Here is a 22,373-nt window from a genome sequence, read left to right on the forward strand (position 1 = left end):
CCTTAGAAATATAGCTTGAATTCAAAATAATTCAAAACACTCTGGATTGTGAGTGCAATGTGCTTAACACTTGCTTCTGTGGAGTCCTTTGCTACATATGCTGCTGCGAAAGCTGATAGCAACAGTCTTTCTCTTAGCTGCAGCTTGCAGTCCCTGCATGTTCCTTGAATTAAAGTAGCCAACCAATAGAAGTCTATTGGACTGACTGCTTCAATTTTAAGTGTAGACAGTTGTGTTTCCAAAGAAAAGGACTTCACATGGGCTAATATATATTGCACATATCTCCCAAGGTGCTTTGGGTTTCTACTTTTGCAGGGTTTTTATTTAAGGTATATATTTTAAACTTCTTATGACAAATGTCTTTAGAAGACAAGATTTTGCAAAAGCTGACTAGGCTGTTTTCATGCCCAGTTCTCAAGGATCCTGACAGCAACCCATACAGCTTACTTGACAACACAGAATCAGACCAGACAGCAGATACTGACGCAAGCGAGTCTCACAACAGCACTAACCGCCGCAGGCGATCACGCAGGAGGAGGACTGATGAAGATGCATCTTTGATGGATGGGACGACTGAATCCGATAATGCATCCGTAAATGAAAATGGCTTGGGTATGATTTTGTGATGCTACATTTCAATCCAGTGTACAAATACAGAAAGTTCAATGGGGGGAATTTATCAAAATCTGGAGCAGATGTGCATGGCAACCAATCGGCTTCTCTGTCTCATTTTCAAATCTTACCTGAGGAAACTGAAGAGAGATGTTGATTGGTTGCCATGGGCAACTGCTCCATATTTTGTCTGCTCCAGTTTTGATAAATTCCCCCCAATGTGTTTGTGGGTATGCATTGTAAGATGTGATTCCGAAATCATGAAATGTTTACAGTGTAGATGCGAGTCTTATCAAATCCTGTTTATGGTTTAACTGTAAATCACCGATTTGATGCTTTTTATGTCGGTGGTTTTCTGGTTGTGCATTTTTGTTCCCTATTTTTGTATTTCTGAAATATTGTAAAGATTTACTATTCTCCTATACATAAATGTCGCCTACCTGCCCAGTGTAGTACTACCTCATCACTGTGACTGTTAACTGTTTGTGTGGTTAGCTGCCAGTACAAGGCGTTTGGGGGTATGCCTTGTGTCAGCCAAACTTTACAGTTGGCACATGTGCAGTTTGATCTGGCAGTGAGGGTCTTGGAGGAACTCAGCTGTTATAGAACGAGTTGTACTAGAATGGGTTTTTGTAGCACTGATGAGGTATGTTGCATTTATGGAGGGGCTAGTTATATGGAAGAAGTTAGTCTCTTTACAATAGTGTTGGTGTAATTAGGACAATATCAGAGTACTGCATGTTTTTTGTTTTCATCAGACTTTGGATAATTAGAAGCTCCTGTTCATGACGAGCTTATGTTTCTAAGCATCATGACACTGATGAAAGTGTTTGTAAACCGTGTTTAGGCTTTAATGTATGCTTGTCTAGTTTGGTTCTTTCTATAAAGCATGACACATTGATTTTTTAAAGCTTGGAGTCTTTTATACATTAAATTATTACCCAGGATTAAAAATTACAGAATAGTAAAGTTTTTATTGCACCTTACTGTTACAGATGATAGTGAACAAAAACCCCAGCGACGCAATCGTAGCCGCAGGCGTCGCTTCAGGGGTCAGTCAGAAGATAGACAGCCAGGTAACTAAAGCGGGTGGAATTATTGGTAACTAATCTGCATGGAAATGCACTGCTCGGGGTATTTGTGCAATAATTGGCAGTGTAAAGTTTAACAAACGGTATGAACCTCATTAGTGATCTGTAATTCTAGACTTCATTACTAAAAACTTACCACTTAGAAGTGGAATTTGCTCAAATGCCTGCCCTAGTTACCACTCTGCTTTGCAGTATGTTTGTTTTTGTTATTGGTCCATACTAATAACCTGATAATACAAATGAAGCAAGTAAAAAAGGAGGAGGACTGATGAAGATGCATCTTTGATGGATGGGACGACTGAATCCGATAATGCATCCGTAAATGAAAATGGCTTGGGTATGATTTTGTGATGCTACATTTCAATCCAGTGTACAAATACAGAAAGTTCAATGGGGGGAATTTATCAAAATCTGGAGCAGATGTGCATGGCAACCAATCGGCTTCTCTGTCTCATTTTCAAATCTTACCTGAGGAAACTGAAGAGAGATGTTGATTGGTTGCCATGGGCAACTGCTCCATATTTTGTCTGCTCCAGTTTTGATAAATTCCCCCCAATGTGTTTGTGGGTATGCATTGTAAGATGTGATTCCGAAATCATGAAATGTTTACAGTGTAGATGCGAGTCTTATCAAATCCTGTTTATGGTTTAACTGTAAATCACCGATTTGATGCTTTTTATGTCGGTGGTTTTCTGGTTGTGCATTTTTGTTCCCTATTTTTGTATTTCTGAAATATTGTAAAGATTTACTATTCTCCTATACATAAATGTCGCCTACCTGCCCAGTGTAGTACTACCTCATCACTGTGACTGTTAACTGTTTGTGTGGTTAGCTGCCAGTACAAGGCGTTTGGGGGTATGCCTTGTGTCAGCCAAACTTTACAGTTGGCACATGTGCAGTTTGATCTGGCAGTGAGGTTCTTGGAGGAACTCAGCTGTTATAGAACGAGTTGTACTAGAATGGGTTTTTGTAGCACTGATGAGGTATGTTGCATTTATGGAGGGGCTAGTTATATGGAAGAAGTTAGTCTCTTTACAATAGTGTTGGTGTAATTAGGACAATATCAGAGTACTGCATGTTTTTTGTTTTCATCAGACTTTGGATAATTAGAAGCTCCTGTTCATGACGAGCTTATGTTTCTAAGCATCATGACACTGATGAAAGTGTTTGTAAACCGTGTTTAGGCTTTAATGTATGCTTGTCTAGTTTGGTTCTTTCTATAAAGCATGACACATTGATTTTTTAAAGCTTGGAGTCTTTTATACATTAAATTATTACCCAGGATTAAAAATTACAGAATAGTAAAGTTTTTATTGCACCTTACTGTTACAGATGATAGTGAACAAAAACCCCAGCGACGCAATCGTAGCCGCAGGCGTCGCTTCAGGGGTCAGTCAGAAGATAGACAGCCAGGTAACTAAAGCGGGTGGAATTATTGGTAACTAATCTGCATGGAAATGCACTGCTCGGGGTATTTGTGCAATAATTGGCAGTGTAAAGTTTAACAAACGGTATGAACCTCATTAGTGATCTGTAATTCTAGACTTCATTACTAAAAACTTACCACTTAGAAGTGGAATTTGCTCAAATGCCTGCCCTAGTTACCACTCTGCTTTGCAGTATGTTTGTTTTTGTTATTGGTCCATACTAATAACCTGATAATACAAATGAAGCAAGTAAAAACTATTGTGTGTGTTTTCACCTGCACTTTATTAAATGTACTGATACTTGTGCAGTTTGTAGTGTTTGTTTGAATTGCCTGGGGGTCACTTTTATGGGTAGTCTTTTATAATTGAAAGCTTAAGCTTCCTGTTTCACTTCACACATTTGATTTGTTATAATCTGTTATCGCTTCACAGTTACAGTGGCAGACTATATCTCCAGAGCCGAGTCTCAGAGCCGACAGAGAAACCTCCCTAAAGAAGCACTGGCTAAAGGCAAAAAAGAGAAGGTACGTTCTGTAGCTTGGTGCTGTGAAGGATTCGTTTTAGAGCCTTGGATTTCAATTGGTGGGTCGTGACCCCATGTTCAGTGGGTTGCCTCATGCCTTCAACTTTTCTAGGTGAGAGGTTCCTCCGCCTCCTCGTATCGAGGAACTGCCACCACCATGCTTCACTGTCACTGTTCACTGGGGTTGGTGTTCTCGAGGTCTTGAGAGGTCTTGGGTTTGCGCCAGAAAGTGTTTTCCTTGCAGGCCAAAAAGCTCAATTTTAGTCTCATCTGACCAGGGTACCTTCTTCCATATGTTTGGAGAGTCTCCCACATGCCTTTTGGCGAACAGTAAACTTGCAAATGTTTTTTTCTGGCGCCTCTTCCATGAAGGCCAGCTCTGTGGAGTGTACGGCTTAAAGTGGTCTTATGGACAGATACTCCAATCTCCGCTGTGGAGCTTTGCAGCTCCCTCAGGGTTATCTTTGGTCTCTTTGTTGCCTTTCTGATTATTGCCCTTCTTGCCTGGTCAGTGAGTTTTGATGACTGGCCCTCTCTTGGCAGGTCTGTTGTGGTGCCATAGTCTTTTCTTATTTTAAGAATGGATTTAATGGTGCTCCGTGGGATGTTCAAGGTTTCGAATGTGTTTTTTTTTTTTCTGTAACCCATCCCTGATCTGTACTTCTCCACAGCTTTGTCCCTGACCTGTTTGGAGTGCTCCTTGGTCTTCATGGAGCCACTTGCTCAGTGGTGTTGCAGACTTGGGGGGCCTTTCAGAACAGAGATCATGTGACACTTAGATTGCACACAGGTGGTCTTTAATTATGTGACTTCTGAAGGTTATTGGTTGCACCAGATCTTAAGTAGGGGCTTCAGAGCAAAGGGGGTGAATACAAATCCAAGCATCACAGCTCCATTTTTAATTTTTTTAAACAAGTTATTTTCTTGAATTTACTTCACATTTATTTTATGGATATCCACTATTTTTTGTGTACATCCTTTACTTGTAATCCAAATTATAATACATTTTAATTCCAGGTGGTAATGAAGCAAAATAGGATGCCAAAGGGGTGTATTCTTTTACAAGTCACTATATAGCTAAATATGCAACTTACAGCTGTTCAATATCAACGCAAAGTTTATTGGCTCCCGGCTACTTTTTACTTTTATTCAAAAGTTGAGTTTCAGAGTTGAAAAGATCTCCTAGATTCATGGTTTTCTAGGCATTATGTTTTAATGAAGATACATTGCAGCCACATCCTAAATCTACAGATATACTTTTCTTAACAATAACACATACTGTATATTTTATATGACAGGCCTCTTCAGTGATCCTGACAAAACCTGAGATGCAGTTCTGATATGCACGGTCCATATTTAATGTTTGCTTTTTTAGTAAAATGGATATCAATCATATTTGGAAGGTCAGAGTGAATGATTCTGCCTCATCTGATCTTTTTTGATGTTTTTCTGTTAGCCATGGTATAGTGGCCAGTGAGTTAACAGTTTACAAACACCCAGAAATTGTCATTCTTTGACGTGTAGTGAAGTGACTATGACTTACCCTAATGTGGTTCCACAGCCAGGACTACCTTGGCAGCCTAATTGTTCCTAGTTTTTGAGGCAAAATCTCCTCATTGCATATGACTGCTTCTTCCACAGAGGGGAAGGGACTGCTGCAGTATCTTCATGGGAGTAAGATAAAGTAAAACGATCTACAAGATGCTCTTGTACTTGAGATCTAAATGGAGTTCCCTTTTTTTTCATCTTTTTCTGCCAATAAAGTACATAGATTTCCATTATTTGCTTGTCTGAATTTGACTTCTCTTGCTTGCGTTTTGATAGTTTTCCTTTTTCAGGTAAAGGATGTAATTGAAGAACACGGAACTGCAGAAAAGGTCACAAATGGTCCTCGAGGGTCCTCTGGCGACAATGCTTCAAAGTCTCAGACATCAGCCCCCGAAAGAAATGATGGAGGAAACCAAGAAGCCATACTGAACGGGGTGTCCTAAAATGGAGTTTCCTAGTTTACAGTTCCTTTACATTACATTTTACAATAGTGCTTGTACAAGCTTGCCAAAGATAGATTAAGGATCGCCAGTCTTTACACCACACTTTCAGTTCCTCCATTTGGAATAAAGAAAGGGGAGGGATCCTGATACACATGTTAAACATAAGTTGATACCTACTGTGTTCTAAATACATCATCAGATGTGCCTTGAGATAGTATACAAAACATTAAAAAAAAAAAAATTAAAAAAAGAAAAAAAAAGTGCTGGCTAAAGGAAATGTTCTGTTTTCAAATATAGCATTGAATTGGGGAGATCTGCATAATATTCGTTCTGAAAGCATTAGCTGCTTTTGTTACATTTTTAACAATATGCAACCACTTCTTCACCTGAGGAAAAACTAGAAAATGCAGTCTAAAAGTATTTTGCACTGAACTGTAACTTCTCTATTGGTTAGGTCTGGAAACTGGTCGTTTTAATACATGTGTTTATTTTTTTTTTTTTTTATTAAAAAAAGAAAGCTGTATGGAGGAAACTGCAGACCACTGGAACAGACAAAAACTCATCTGCAGCTATTGGCAGTGACTGTTCTTCATTGGGGCTTTGTTTGGTTTATTTATTAAACTGTACAGTATTTAAAAATCAAACATTGCTATAAACACTAAACCGAACGTAGTCATGTCCACAAAGGCATAATCCTAACTACTGATGAAAAGATACAATTTCCAGAATGTTTCTCCTGTATAAAACTGCATATGTTAGTCCTTAGTATGGTATTTTTATTTTTGTTTTGGTTGTTTGATGTGCAATATGTTTTTGTATGCAGGTAGTAAAAAGAAAAAAAAAATAAACTTTGATCTTCCATTTTTGATTATCTGCCTAGTTTCCTGTGGGGAAGATGTAATGAATTCTTAAAGCTGAACTCCAGGCAGATATAAAAAACAAATGAATTTATTCATAAAAAGTCTTTTTTTTAAACTTTTTTTTTTTTAATGAAACAGGTGTAAGAATTAGTCTTGGTATCAGCTTCTTCTGATCCCCTTCATAGGCACAGGAGGGCTAGTAGTTGGATCCAGTCGGCCCTTTTCTGCTGACGGGGAACATGTTAACAAAAGTGCACAGAGTGATTATCTCATCAATGTGCTGCTACTTTTTCATTGTCCAATCTGCAGGCTGGGTGTACGTTCTTGGCCAAATTCTGCTGCAGTGCAGCCTGAAGGCTTGGCTATGTTGCCTGGCAGGGTTATCTGGCTTACAAAACTGGCTGCAGAGAATTGCATTTCTTTTCCCAGAATGTCATTTATTGTATTTAGCTGCTTACCAGGAGTTCAGCTTTAACCCCCTCAGTTACTTGCGCATCCAGCACCAGGGAGGTTAAAATGTGTCTACATCATAATCTCTGATTGAATAATGTGATCACAGTTGACCAGTTTTGAGATTTAAGTGCTTGATAAAATTCACAAGAACTAGGTGATGACAAATATGATTCCTTTTTGTACTATACAGATTTCCTTGATTTTACATCGTGTCATAAATAACCCTGGTTTTTGGTTCTGCTGATGTTGGCCACACATACTGAGGGCCCAAGTACATAACTGGACAGAAATCCAAGAAATAAATATCTTTCCAGCACATACTTTTCAAGCATATCTTGTCTGCTTCTTTTTCTCTCTCGCATTTCTTCATACAGCCTTTGTTTGTCCTTCACCAGTGCTATGTGAGTTTCTTGCTGCAGTGATGGTGGTTCTTACAGTAGCAGAAGAGCTTAAATGTTCCCTGTAGTTGCCAAGGGCTTCTCTGTATAAGTGGAGGTGGTGTCCTTAGTGACCAGCGCAATTCCACCTGCAATTTCAATGCCTGTTTTAGCAGTCAGACAGCTGGAAATCTCTGCACTATGGACAATTGAACTTCCAGGGGTGCAGAACATGCTTTAAGAGGAATATTTTGGCTTGTTCTCATTTTAATCCCATTAGTTCAGCCCTTGCAGATGTAAAACTATAGCTTTAAAGCAGAATTATTGAGATTTACCTAATGCCTCCATAATTTGGTAAACTACTTTTGCTTTGAAATGCAGTATTTGAATAACTAGAAGTTTTTTTTATAGGTTAATCCATGAAGTACCAGTATCTACTTAGAAATGGAACTGTGATTGCATTTTGGTGCTAGCACCTTTTTAAAGATTCAGTTGGTTTTAAGTGGCTGCAGTTGGTGCTGCCTTTCAGTGACTCAGGGCCAGCTCTATGCCCTAAAGCAAATAGACTAAGCAATAAAAGGGGCTCTTGCACTGTGTAAACACAAAGGGGAATTTATCAAAACTGGAGCAGATACAATCTGGAGCAGCTGTGCATGGCAACCAATCAGCTTCTCTCATTTTCAAATCTTAACTGAATATAGAAGTTAATTGGTTGCCATGGGCAACTGCTCCAGTTTGTCTGCTCCAGTTTTGATACATCTTCCCCAAGGTTTTCTATGTTTACATAGGAAGTCATAATTACTTTAGGATACAGCTATGCCCTTAAAACAACAATGGATCACTATAGTAGTGATCTACAGCTTACTAATGATATTAAATCTATTGCCCAGACCTGGATCTGGGCAATGGATGCCACACCCCTGAGGGATAAATATCATGAAAAAGAAAAGCTGGGGTTTTTTAGGCATCTAAATGACTTATTAATGATAGCTAGTAATAAATAGGTGTTATTGAACTGTTGCTGCAGAGGTGCGTAGGGTGGGGCTAAAACAGATTCCTCCCTGACATGATCTTTCTGTTCATGAAGGAAAAATTGTAATTACAAAAAAAACCCTCATGTTAAATGAATCATCCTCCCAAAGTAAATGTCTGCTGCTCTGAAAGGCAAGCATGTATGATGTCATTCATAATTGTGGGATCTCAAACTTGTGAACTTTGAGCATCCACATTAATTCTTGCCCAATACAGTCTTTAATGTTACTCTGACAATTTGTTGAGACATTGTTTTCTGCATGGATTGTATCTGGGGGGGGGGGGGGAATTTTTAAATGAATTGTGAACGTTGACTGTGGGCTTTACCACTCTATGCTACGTAAACATGCTCTTATATGGTGTTCCTGCAGTCAGTAAGCTTTGTCAATTAAATTTTGGGTACAAGTCTGAGGCTGTACTTTTTATTTAAACATGATTAGGAAAAATCACTGGAAATTTAAGAGATGTCAGTTCTGTCTTGAAAAAGTGGTATATTGTCACCACAAACTAAAGATGCAAAAAGTAATTTAGAATAAAATCAACATACATGTAACCCTCCATTTACGCCAGGGTTAGGTTCCAGAAGGAATGGCTGCAAATAGAAACCTTATATATAATGTAAGTTAATGGGAAGTGAGGGAGTTGAGTTCAAGGCTTCTGTCAAAAATGACATAAGTGACATAATACACTATATTTAAAGCTTTAAACAAAAAACAAACGTGAGGGTGCGAGGCTAGGGGGACTATGGAACTGGTAGTAGCACAGTGGAGAAAGTAAGAGGAAATGGTTCACTTACTTTAAGTGGGGTCTCGGGACCAGATGGATGTAAGTGTGTCCGTGTCCCCGCTGAAGCAATGTGAAGTGCCAGTGATGTGAGGACTGATGTCAGGCTGGGCTGCAGCTGCGAGTGGGGGAAATCGGGCTGTGAGATGGATGTGTCTGGGCCGGTGTCCGTGCCGTGGTGAAGATGCAGGATTGAGAATCGGCCGGGATGGTGGTGAAGTGAGGAAGGATCAGGTAGGTGAAGTAGGGGGGGGGGGCTCGGGAGCAACGCGTTTCGAGGATGTTACCTCTTTGTCAAGCTCATTAGGAATGGTGTCTATATTTAAAGCTTTGAAATGAATGTCCCAAGGTACCCCTGTGCCCCTAGCATGGCTCTATGTGCCTCAAAATCTCCAAATGAACTTGTGTGCTCCATATCTCCAAGTGTACCTGTTGTGCTCCTCCAAGTGTGTGTACCCCCGTGCCTCATTCATGTCTCTATGTGCCTGTGTACATCTCCAGGTGTATCCCTGTCCCACCAACGCATCTCTATGTGTGCACCATCATACCTCCAAGTGTCCCGCTGTAGGTTCCCACAGTTCTTTGTGCCCCTTCCTGAGCTGCAATCCTCCATCTGTGCCCCGATCTAGCTGCCAGAGACTGCACAGTACTGTGCTTTTGTATTATAGCCACCTGCAGTTGTACTGTATAGCGTTCCCCTCCCCCCTTAATGATGCACTAGGTGGCGATGTTTCAATGGTGGTCACGTGACCAGCCAAAAAGGGCACCATTTTGAATCGGTGTAAAATGAGGGTTACCTGTATCTGCGAAACCTGAAGAAGACTCCGAGACAATCCCCTCTAAGTGCTTTATACATATTGCATCGATTTTGGGAACCTTTGTTGCAGATTCCTATCGGTTTCTGTTCTAAAGAAATCGCTATTTCCCCATATCCTTTCCAGACAGATTCTTGAATGGGGGAGTCTTCATTATCACCACCTAAACACATCTAAGTGTTCTAATACGTAAAGTGCTAATGTCTGCATCTCTTTAACCCTATCGTGACCAGTGAAGTACCTAGTACATGGCTGGCAGCGGGCCTCTGTAACCGGACTCTGTTTACCTTTTGTAAAGCCAGCTGCTGTCTTTACAATAGAAGCGATTCTGGTGGCTCAGCTGCCGCCAGATCGCTTCTATGAGCCGGTAGGGTGTCCACCTTCCCCGTGTTTTCCGGCTTCTGTGGGTTTGGGGCCAGCATCTTAAAGGGGACCTGTCACCACCAATATGCTATCTCATGGGGGGCTTGTGGTAGCAATTAAATGAAAAAAAGTTTTCAAAAATAATCCAGAATAAAATGAATGTAAAAATAATTTTAAAACTGTTTAAAGTCCCCTGCGAGCATGCGCACATTCATGTAAACACGCGTTAGGTGCGACTACAGAAAACGTAGATCATGCTACAGATGTTGGATATCGCCGCGAATGCCAGATTCTAGGGCGGCCAATATTTATGCGTATCTTTAAACTGATGACCTGCAGGGGCTTTTAAAGCGTTGTCTGGACTTTTTGGGGTACTGAATTTTGTTGCCGTTTCATGGACGCACGCAATTATTAACCTGGGCATGTCGGGTATTTATTTCATCATCATTTTATTGTGTTTTGGGGCACTAAAATTAACTGCATTGTTCACTTAATTTTTGGCTTTGACAAAAATTTGCAACTGCCAACATTTCATTCTATAAGGTGTTGGCTTTCAGAAAATATGTTTTGCGGGGGTTTTAAGTAACTTTCAGGCCTAAAACGTGGATTATATTGTGTGCAAAAAAATGAAAAAAAGTCCTTAGCAGCGAAAGGGTCCTTATGGGGTTGAAAGAAGGTAAGTCTTAGGCAGTATCATCAAAAATTAAACTTTTTGCAGGAGATTCCTATAACTTGTATCTGTGCATACTTTCTGGTACAACCAGCGAGCCAATCGATCAAGCAAAAATTACATTTCTGGGGGCATTCTGTATATGCACTGAGATATACACCGATCAACCATAACATGATGACCTCTGGGAGGTAAAGTGAATATCTTGTTACAATGGAACCTGGAAGTAGGTGGAATATATTGGGCAGCAAGTGAGCATTTTGTCACTAAAGTTAATGTGTTCGAAGCAGAAAAAAAGCAGCAAACAAAGATTTTAGTGACTTTGACAAGGGCCAAAATGTGATGGCTAGACAACTGGGTCGGAGCACCTCCAAAAGTGCAGTCAGGACCTACCAAAAGTGGCCCAAGGAAAGTAAACCGCTGGACCAGAGACGGGGTCATTGGTGGCCAATGCTCATTGATGCATGTGGGGAGTAAAGGCTGGCCTATGTAGTCTGATCCAACTGAAGAGCTATTGTAGCTCAAAATGGCAAAAAAAAAAAAAATTGTGTCCACTGCCAAAAGTGACTAGAATGGGCACGTGAGCATCAGAACTGGACCACAGCAATAGAAGAAGGTGCCCTTTTCGGAGGAATCATGTTCTCATTACATGTTGATGGCCAGGTGCATGTGTGCCTCTTACCCGAGGAAGAGATGACTCCAGTATGCCTTATGGGCAGAAGGCAAGCTGGCAGGGGCAGTGTGCCTTTCTGCTGGGAAACCTTGGGTTCTGCCATTCATGTGGATGTTACTTTGACACTAGTCCTCTGATAACGGCCTTATGAGCATTCCACACTAACGTTTGATTGCTTACAGAAGCGGTATTGGTCTCAAAGAAGGATCCTATCTCAGTCTGGACCTGCTGTTTAATGTCAGGATGAGAAAGTAGACTAGAATTCAGTCTCCATGAGGTGGAGAGGTGGGGGGAGTTAGCAGAAAAAAGGCTGAGCGAGATAGGCGATGAGTTGTAGAGTGAATGTCTACTAAGAACATGTCCAGCCTGGAATAGGAGCCCTGCGTATGAGAAAAAAAGGTATAATCTTTCTCACTACCGTGGATGCACCTCCAGGCATCGTGTAAATCAGCTGATCGAAGCAGTGAGGGATGGGAGCGATTACCTTTTCTATGAGGGTTGAAGGAGTCTAAGGACGGATCAAGGACATCGTTGAAATCGCCACATATAACAAGGTGGCCTTTGCGCATGGCCTCAATTTCACTTAGTACCTTAGCAATAAATTTCTTCTGATGAACATTTGGTGCGTAAACATTGACTAAGGTGAGCTTCCGGTTGTTGACCGTGGCAACTAAAGCTATATACCTGCCTTCCGGGTCTATCAGGAGGTCATGTTGGAAGGTGACGGACGCCCCGATAGCTATCATTACTCCTTTATTTTTTCCGAATGGGCAAAAAAATAGTGCGAGAAGTATCTGTTTTTACAGATAGGGGGTTTATCTTTACAAAAGTGGGTCTCCTGTACACATAGAATATCACTACGCAGGGTGGCCGCCTCCTTCCACAACATCGCTCTCTTGTTGGGTCTTTTTAGACCCTTGGCATTTAGTGAGGTAATTTCTAGACACATTTATGTGCAAACCATGCCCATACAGTATGCCACGGGTAAAGTAGAGCCTGCAGACTGATGGATGTACACCAGACCCTGAATTCCATGGTACTAAAATGTCCATCAGAAGCAAATATAGCTACTAGTGAGACTGCGCATACATGTGTAAAACAAAAACTAGTAAGACTGAACTTAAATCGTACTAATAGAACAATTGCTGTGCAACAAACAAAAACACAGAATAACCATACTGTGTGCATGGCACACTCTTATGCGGGGGTAAGCAACAAACCCAAAGAGTAGCGGCCACAGGACCCTGAGCAACAGGAATAAACTTAAACTTAATCTAACAAAAGGCGGATTCTTCCACTGGATTTGAACAAGCTTCCTGGGATCAGCGGGAGGTCCAGTCCATGGGAACCTTTTTGGCAGGCTGTGGTTTGGATGCAGCTATAGGCATAGTGATAGAAATGTTCCAGGAATGCAGGATCCGAGCACCATCAGCTGGTGTCAGTATTGGGATTGTCTTGCTGAGGTGAGAGACCAGCAGTTTAGTTGGAAAACCCCATTTGTAGGGGATTTGATTGTCACGGAGTGCCCTAGTGATCGGGGCGAATTCCCTGCGTTTCTGGGCCGAAGCAGCTGAGATGTCAGCATATAGCGATATGTGGGAATACGGCTCGGGTAGGGCAGGAGATTGCTTGGAGGCAGACATGAGTCTCTCTTTGATGTGGCAATCCTGGCAATGATATCTATCGGAACAGATGCAGGCAGATGGTGAGCCCGATCAAGCAGGAGTTCAGGGCCAGAGCAGTTCGGCAGTAAAGCGTGAAGAAACTGCTGCTAAAATGGCAGAATCTTGGTGGGGCCCACAGATTCAGGGATCCCCCTGAATTTTATGTTGTTTTGTCTGGATCTGTCTTCCAGATCGGTCATTTTTTTCTGGAGTTTCTGAATGAGGTGCCCCTGATCATTATATGCGTCTACCAGATCGTTATGAGCGGCTGCATAATCCTTAAAGTGCGATTCCACTTTTTCTGTGCGGGAGCCCAATTCAGAAATTTTAGATTGCTGGCCAGAAAGTGAGGATTGGAGATCATTCTGAAATTCTGAGCGCAGGGACAGCAGCATGTGTTTTATACACGATTCTGATGCAGGGGTGTCAGTGGCCTCCTGAGGTAACTGTGACTCCTGAGGTAACTGAAACTGAGGGGCCTGGGGCTGTAGATTGCCTCTTACTCACTGTTCCCTTGGTTCGTGGCGAGCTTAAGGGTGAGTTCGCAGGTCGCTTAGGGAGATCCCTTCCATGAGTGCCTTCCAGTCTGCAGCGAAACTCCATGTCCGGGATTGTACTGCCCTGTGTTTCTGAGGGCCGTGAGGTGAAGGCGCCATTTTGATTGATCCCCCGTTCAGGCCGCGGATAGAAGTCCGTCAGCTTCTTCAGTCCCTTAGCCTTGTCTTTGCTTTTGATCATGGCTGGAGCAAGTGCGGTACCTAGCGGAGTGAATCCGACGGGTGATTTGCTGTTTTATATGCCGTAAGTTGCTAATCTGAGAGGTCCTGTGATGCAGCTCTCAGATCAGGCGGCCATACTCGATCGCGGCCAGACCACGCCCCCAAAGATACAGTTGTTGCTACAGCACCGCCTGCAGTGATGAGTGGTCCAAAGCTATTGTTTTGCTTCAACCTCAAGTACACAGCTGGGCCCAGGCCTATGAGTATTCCTGGGGAATTACATTTAAAAAAAAAAAATACAGAAAACTTTTGGTCATAGTCAACTGGCACCAAGGGAAGGGCGATTCACCCTGCGATTCTGGGCAAATCTTCTAATCAAGACCTAATTTGTACCATGTGCAAGATTGGGCTTGGCACAGGAAAAGATTGTGCCATTTGTACTTTTGTCCAATCTCAGTCAGAACCGTCTGCGTTGGTGACTATTTCTGAGGGTGTCCATTTAACTTCCTGTCTTAAAGTAAAAGGTAGAAGGGGAAGAGAATTCCACATTTTCACTGCTCTAACAGTAAGGAACCCCTTTTCACAGTTTAAGATTAAACCTCTTTTTGCCCAGTCTGAAATCATGGCCAAGTGTCTTCTTCAGTCTATCCTTAGAGGAAACAGGTTATTACAGTTTATAATCACCTGTGATATAATTCTAAATTTTGATCAAATCCTCCCTTAACCACTTGCAGCGGGTTCACGTAAATGTACGTCCTCCGCTGGAAGTGGTTCTACCAAGAATACAGCTGCTGCTGCAGCGGTGTTCTTGGTACCGTTTAAACAGCCGGCAATTGCTGTTTAAATACAAGTTAAATACCAGTGGAGGGACAGCGTCCTGGGCTCCACTGTCCCTCCACTGGGACCGGCACGGCTGGTCTCCCTTGATGGATCGGAGGAACGATTAGCGGCTTCCAGCCGCTGATCTCTCCTCTGATCACTGGACCTGGAAGTGATGTGCATTACACCACTCCGGTTTTACTGGCACATTCTCTGGCTCCTAGAGACAGAAGAAGAAGCTGGTGAAGCAGATCTCTGCTTCATCAGCTTCTTTGGGGTCCCTAGGTGACATTAAGGGGCTGAAAGACCCCTGATGTCTCCATAAAGAGGACCTGTCCCATTATATTTGCTATTACATAGGAGGCTTGTTAGCCCCCTATGCATTAGCAATAAAGCTGAGTGTAAAAAAAAAACATTTGTAAAAATTAAAGAGATAAAAAAATAAAAAATGAAAAAATTTGAAATCCCCCTCCCCTCACATGCATGCACATACAAAGCAAACACACGTCAGATGCGTCTACGCGCAAACATGAAAATTGTGCCACACGTTACATATCGTCACGAGCGTTGGAGTAAGAACAATTATTCTAGGCCCATCAATCACTGATAACACTAAACTGATGAGCTGTAAAAGCGTTTAAAGCATCACCTATGGGAAATTTTGGTTATTGTAGTTTTCGGCGGTTTCACGGACGCACACAATTTTAAGGCTTGACATATTTGGTATCTATTTACCCGGCGTGACCCCATCTTTTATAGTTTACCAAAAATTGGGTATTATATTCTGTTTCTGTGCACTAAATTTCATTTTAGTGTATTTTATTCTAAAACTTGTTTGGTAAACATTTGCGCAAATATCGTGCAACAGAAAATCGTTAACTAGCATATTTTTATTCTACAGAGCCTCTGCGTTCAGAAAATATATAATGGGGGGGTCTAAAACTATTTTCTAGCCACAATTCTGATTTTATCATGTGTGTGCAAATGTAAGAAATTACTCTGGGCAGCAAGTGGTTAAGCGTCTTTTCTCCAGGGTAAATGCAGTCTCTGTAATAATTTTCCATAACTGTGTTCCTTCAGTCACCTTATTTTTCTGCCCTATGTTGAACTCTTTCTAGTTCAATTACATCTTCCTATGGATTGATGACCAAAACTAAACTGCAGATTCAAGACGAGGACACATCTGTTTTTTTTATAAAGGATTAGAATTATCGATTCATCTCTTGATAATATGCCCCTTTTAATGTAAGCGGGTACTCTGCTACTTCTGTGTAGATTGACATTACATGCTATTGCCAAGTGATCTACAAGGACCCCCAAATCTTGTTCTTTCACAGAATCACTCAAAGGAACCCAAGTGCATAACTTTACATTTCTCTATATTAAACTTAATCTGCCATGTAGCTACCCACCTCCTAGTTCATCTAGGTCTTCCTGTAATAATGCTACATTTTTATATCTGCATAATTTCTTATAGTTAGCAAACACTTAAATTTAACTTCAACCTTAATATCGTTATTAAACAAGTTAGATAGCATGGCCCCAAAACAGATCCCTAGGGCACACCACTCACAACCTTATAGTTTAATTCTGAGAACGCATGGAAATCCAAAAATCACTATGGATGTTACTAAATAATTATGTTAATTTTCTTCAATCAATTTGTAATGTTTTTGGTTTATATAAGTCCAAGGATTGCCTGAACACCCACAAAGGCTGCAATAATAAAAACTTTCAAGTGGTAGCCTTAAAGAAAAATAGCATGCATATTTAATCCAGTTATGGTATGCTTTATATTTATCTGCTTTCAAAACTCTTGGACCAATGGAAACCATCCTTAACTTAGCAGTATTATGGAGTCCTAACCCTGATTGCATCTGGTAACAAAAGGTTGACCATACCATAGTTGCAAGGGGCCACCCCAGCTCAATTTAAAACCTCTGCCATGTGTGCACTAGCAGTTGTGAACGCAGTGGCCACCAGTGATGGTAGACAGCAGAAAATTCACATGTGTAGACAGCACCGATGACAGAGAGGGGCCAACACACATTACGCACCTCACTAGGAGTTGGACCACTTAACACAAACAAATCACTTACAAACAAGTCGCTTATGTACAAGTAGTCTGCCTATGAGTATGGATAATTTGCCACAACTCACTTGGTAGACATGATCGTATATTGCGCAGCGAAACTGCTTTTTGGTTTTTCCTGTGTATAATGTACTACAGGTACAGTTCATTAGACAGACTACACCCATAGATGAACAGTCAACAAAGTGTTTCAATCTACAGCTCAGGTTTGCTAAATCCTGAGCTACAGGTTTGGAAACTTCTTGATAGTGTCAAGTGCTAGTCATGTCCCCTCACTATGATAAGTGGCCTTATTTGGCAAAAGGAACTTGCGGAACGCAGGAGGGAGGTAGGACCAACATGTGACATTACCAGAAACTTGCTTCTTACAGCACTTTGGTATTCAAAACACCTTGGCTGCAGGAGAAGGCCTCTAAAGGTAGGAAGGATAGTGTCAGCACCTAGGACGTTTTAAGAGGGGGAACCTCAACTGCGGAACTGGCAAGAATTAGTCACCCTCTATGGAGGTAAGTGGGCAATCAGTCGGGCACTCCTGGCGTCGCTCTCAATCTAGGGCGGAGAGTTAGGAGTGGTTGACATCATGAGCCCGTATTCTCCAGATGGTAGTTAGCTACAGTTAGTGAGTAATGTTGGGGTATTCCTTAATAATCCCCTGAGAACGGGAGTTAAGGGTATAGGCAGCAAAGTGTTCTAAGAGTACGCACGGCAGAGCCCAGTTGCCCAATCACGCTACAGTCCTTAGTATGAATAACGCAAGAGCTCGGTAACAGTTATATACAGATCTTAGTGCAGTAGATGTATCACTTAGCTAGAGTATATTTCTATGCACAACAAGAACATGCAGGATTGCATAACATGGCAGGGTACTTGCGGTTCCCAGGGGGGATAGCAGCTGTCGGTCACTGGCGTGTGGGGGGAGTCCGTCCAGAGGTGGTTTGGTGAAGGAGGGAGACTTCAGGCTCTCTGCAGGGATAGCAGCTGTCGGTCACTGGCGTGTGGGGAGTCCGACCAGAAGTGGTTAGTACACGCAGGGTTTGATGCAGAAGGGAGACTTCAGGCTCTCTGTAGGGTTGCCGGCGTTCGGTGGTAGCAGGTGTGAGGTCCAAAATAAGCGAACACCTTACCCCCGAACCGGCTTTAAAAGGAATCGCGGAAGTGCGGCTGGGAGGAGCATCACGCCGGACACAGTGCTTCCGCGTTCCACCGTGGAGCGCAACGGCGCCGCAGTATATGTCACTGTGTCTGCGCCGGCTGCGCTCCACGCCGGAACGCAGCCCGCGAATCATTACAGATAGGTTGCCTATATTGTAGTGCTGGAGCTGTCAGTACCATTTGAGATGAAAAAGTGGGAAAGCATTTAGCACAAATTGCACAAATTATGTAGACAAAAGTTACACAGACCATGAAGAATTAATATATAAAAAACATATTAGTTAAACCCACTGGTGTTTTTACCACTACATTTATATTGATTTTTTACAAAATGCAATAATTTAGAGGTTGGATACATTTTTTTTACTGTAGTATAAAAAAATAATTTCTTAATTTTTATAGAGACAAAAAAAGTGACAACTGTGTGGGAACAAGGGACAGGGATTTGCTTTCAAATTGGAACAATTCCTCTAAACAAGGGAAAGTTTAAAGAAAAACTGTATGGAGAGAAATATGTAGGCTACCATTATAGACAACCTAAATGTTAACTATTTAAAGGAGAACTATGGGGTTAAGGCTTTTCCCCATAGTTCTCCTAAGGGTAACGGGGGGACACAAAATAGCGTCCTCCCTTCACCCTAAGCTCAGTATACTGAGATGCCGCAGCTGAAGCGGATCCCGACAATTATGTCTGGATCCGCCCAGCTGCGTGACTGACAGAGGCAGAGCCAGCTGTACCCGCACCCTCCCCGTCCGTTACGCCAGTCAGCGCTGGAGGATCGGAGCGGGGAGGGGGGAATCCAGCCCCTCCCCTGTCACGGCAGAGAGCCATGACAGGATCGAGAAGTGAGCGAACGCCGGTATGTGTTCGCTTACTTCCCGATCTACTGAGCCGACCTGTGACAGTCTCATTGTCACAGGTCGGCTAGAACTATGAGGTGAGTGAAAAGCACTCACCTCATAGTTCTCCTTTAATACTGAGAGGGCTCAGTATGGGGAAACATGCAACCTCCCTCAAATGCCAGGCCTGAACACTGTCACATAGGATCAATTATATCATCCACCCAAGTAAGTTCCAACACCAGAGTTTACTCAGGGTGGATTTCTGCACTGGGGAGGGAGTATACCTTGCTGGAGGAATGGGTTATAAAAGGAGGCAGCTGGCAGTGTCTCTTTAACTTAAGCTAACTGGCTATTTATAAATCTACATTTAAATATTTCTAGTGTAAAAGTATATTTTAGGTTAAGGACTTAGGACAAAAAATGTCCCTCCTGAGGGTAATTTTGAATGCATCCCAAATGATATTCTGAGGATTCACTATTAAATTACCTAAAAAGGGCCAAAGATCAAGCAAAGGGTCTTCAACAATAGTCTTTTTAGTGTGAAAGTGATGAGCTGTAATGAAAATAATGTTGTCATTATGTAGTTATATTTTAAAAAGAACATTTATAGTATATTGTGTATGCACCCTGATTCCTGGTTGGGCTTTGCTGTGCCCCTTGCTTCACTAAGTCTTCTACATAACAGTTGTGTAATTGAGAAAAAGTAGACTTCCTGCAGGCTAATCATATAAAGCACTTATTATGCTCTGGTAGCAAATATGGGAGCTTTGCCTGAGCTATATATACTGTATGTAATGTAAAGGTGGCCATACACTGTACAACCATCGCAAGACTTTAGTCTTGCGATGGTTGTAAAGGGATTTAAAAAACGTGCGATCTGCCTATCTTGGACAGGCAGATCGCACTCTCGATCATCGCAAGCCCACCCCCCTGAGGGGCGGGCTTCCGATGACCGCAATGCTGAACGGGCAGTGTGCGCGTGCGCACACCGGCCCGTTCAGCATTTATCTTCCGAGCACCGTTCTAACCAGCCGAGAATCGTACGATTCCCGGCTGGTTTTCGAACATGCTGGTTCGACAGAAGACGTGCGACCGTACAGTAGAAACGGTCGCACGTCTCCGTTCACACTGCTCGATTATCGTACGAAAAACCGATCGCATACGATTATCGTACGATAATCGTGCAGTGTATGGGCACCTTAAGAGAGATCAGAGGCAGTATTCTTTTTTTATTTTGCATATTTTGATAATGCTGATATGTGCGCTTTGATACATTTGAATTAAAAACAGAACTAATTTGAAGTGACAGTAACTCAGGAGTTAAACCTTAAAAATGCATTCACGTACCTTAACCATTAACAAAAATGTATTTGATTTGTGTATCGCTCAGCTGTAGATCCTCAAATCCTCTCTGAATTCATGCTGACACTGTCCTTGTGTCCCTGTGTGTGTTGTAAAGTAGCCACGGCTCCAAGCTTGCTCCCGTGATAGACTTCAATCTCAATACAAATTAGTAAACTAAACATGATATTGTAGTCCAGCATCGGGAGCGAGCTTGGAGTGATGGCTACTTTTCAACACACACAGGGACCATGGGGAACAAAAGTAGCCACCCTCCAGAAGGAAAGACAGTGTCAGCACCAATTCAGAGATGATTAGAGGATCTACAGCTGAGTGATACACAAATAAGCTAAATTTTTGTTCATAGTTGAGGTATTTGAATGCACTCTTAAGATTTAACTCCTGAGTTTAGAGTCACTTTAAGTAGATATCAAATATGATATACTGTGTAGTAACTGTAACTCTGCTGGTTGAATTGTAAATCAGACCACCAATACAATATATAGACATACACAGCATATAATTCACATGCTGCTGTGGCTCCTTACCCGTACAGATCAGTTCCAAGCTTCTGAAACTAGTACAGCAGCATCTCTCCTCCAGAACCTGCTGCTCCTACACACAAGCTACCTTTTCTATAGAAACATTATCTCTACAGTTGCTGCCCTCTCTAAACTGCAGCAGAGACCATAAAGCTTGTCAGTCATTTTTTAACCAGTGTCTCATTTACTTGAAATTGCAGCCATCCAATTAAGCAAAAATGATTCTAGCTGGACGTACCCACTCAAGGAAAAGTACAATATTTTTGTTGTCAACCTTGCTGTCTTTCTGGACACCTTCTGGAACAACAAACCATGGTATATTTTCTCCGCCTTAGATCTTGAAACTACAACAAAATTTACAAGCAATGGGACATAATGCTCAGTGTTTACACATTGTATGTGATTTGGTATCTTTCTATAGCAAGGCAGACATTCCAATTTTGTCTTAGCAAGAACAACATTCAACACACATGATTTCTTGCTCCAAATCTTCTAAAAAAAAAACTAACAAAAAGTGATCATACCCTGTCCTAAAAAAAACAGTCCCCTTACCCCAGAGTGATCTCCCACCACACGGAACTCACCCGCGCACTAAATGGGAACGGAATCTCCACACCACGATCCCTGAGGACAAGTGGATGGACATCTGTTCAACGGTACACAAATGCGCATTTAACAGCAGAATGCAGGAAACTAATTACAAACTCCTAGTCTCTTGGTACAGAACTCCCCACTTACTACATCGCATTCACCCAGCCGCTGTGCTGGAGGTGCCACATAGAAGATGGCACCCTCACGCACATTTTTTGGTCCTGCCCCCAAATACAACCGTTCTGGAGGAGGGTATACGAGGCAATCGTTAAGATCACAGGAGCCACACTTCCCTTCTCACCCACACATTCCCTACTACATTGGGAACCTGACCAGCCAACAGGCGCGTTTAAATCGCTACACAGACACCTCATTAATGCTGCACGCACAATCATCCCCCGCCACTGGCGGCAGATCGACGTCCCCACGATCCGCGAATGGCTGGCACAGGTTGGCCATGTCTATGAAATGGAGGAACTGTTGGCCACCAAGCAAGACAAACTGGATCACTTTAGGTCAATGTGGGCTTGCTGGACCTACTTTACCACGATAACTGACCTAACCACCCTTTATTGAGCCACCTTCAGGTCTGGTAGGAACCAATTCTGCACCGCCTCCCCCATATTCTCGTCTCACATCCCTAACCCAATCCCTTCCCCATACATTCCCTCTGACTTCCCTTTGTCCTCTGCATACAACTCTATGCGCCAAACTGACCTTAACCTCTCGGCCTATCGACCGCCCCGACAAAAGACAACAGGTTATCAACTACGGATATATAGCACTCACTATGCGGATACGCTACCCAATTAGCATGCCTAGTTCAACAGCTAACTCGGATTACCTAGAGGTCGCGACGAGATAGACCGGGAAACTCTGCTGCGACTCCATTGAGCTCAATGGAACATTTTGGTAACACGAGAACACTGATGACACTTAA

General features: G+C 42.3%; 1 protein-coding gene across 2 annotated transcripts in view; it reads left to right on the top strand.

The window, feature by feature from the left end:
- Positions 1-6,477, top strand: part of FXR1 (FMR1 autosomal homolog 1) — a 31,478-nt gene extending 25,001 nt beyond the window's left edge. The window contains exons 14-17 of one of the 2 annotated variants that reach the window (XM_018572946.1): positions 412-612; positions 1,608-1,688; positions 3,563-3,654; positions 5,492-6,477. In XM_018572946.1, coding sequence (XP_018428448.1) covers positions 412-612; positions 1,608-1,688; positions 3,563-3,654; positions 5,492-5,644 — 527 coding nt within the window. In that variant the 3' untranslated portion in view covers positions 5,645-6,477. The remainder of the gene's footprint in view (positions 1-411; positions 613-1,607; positions 1,689-3,562; positions 3,655-5,491) is intronic. The other variant, XM_018572947.1, reaches the window with a different exon arrangement.
- The last annotated feature ends 15,896 nt before the right edge of the window (positions 6,478-22,373 follow it).

This window comes from Nanorana parkeri, unplaced genomic scaffold (genome assembly GCF_000935625.1).
Source record: "Nanorana parkeri isolate BGI_ZX_2015 unplaced genomic scaffold, ASM93562v1 scaffold2182, whole genome shotgun sequence".
Lineage (NCBI taxonomy): Eukaryota > Metazoa > Chordata > Amphibia > Anura > Dicroglossidae > Nanorana > Nanorana parkeri.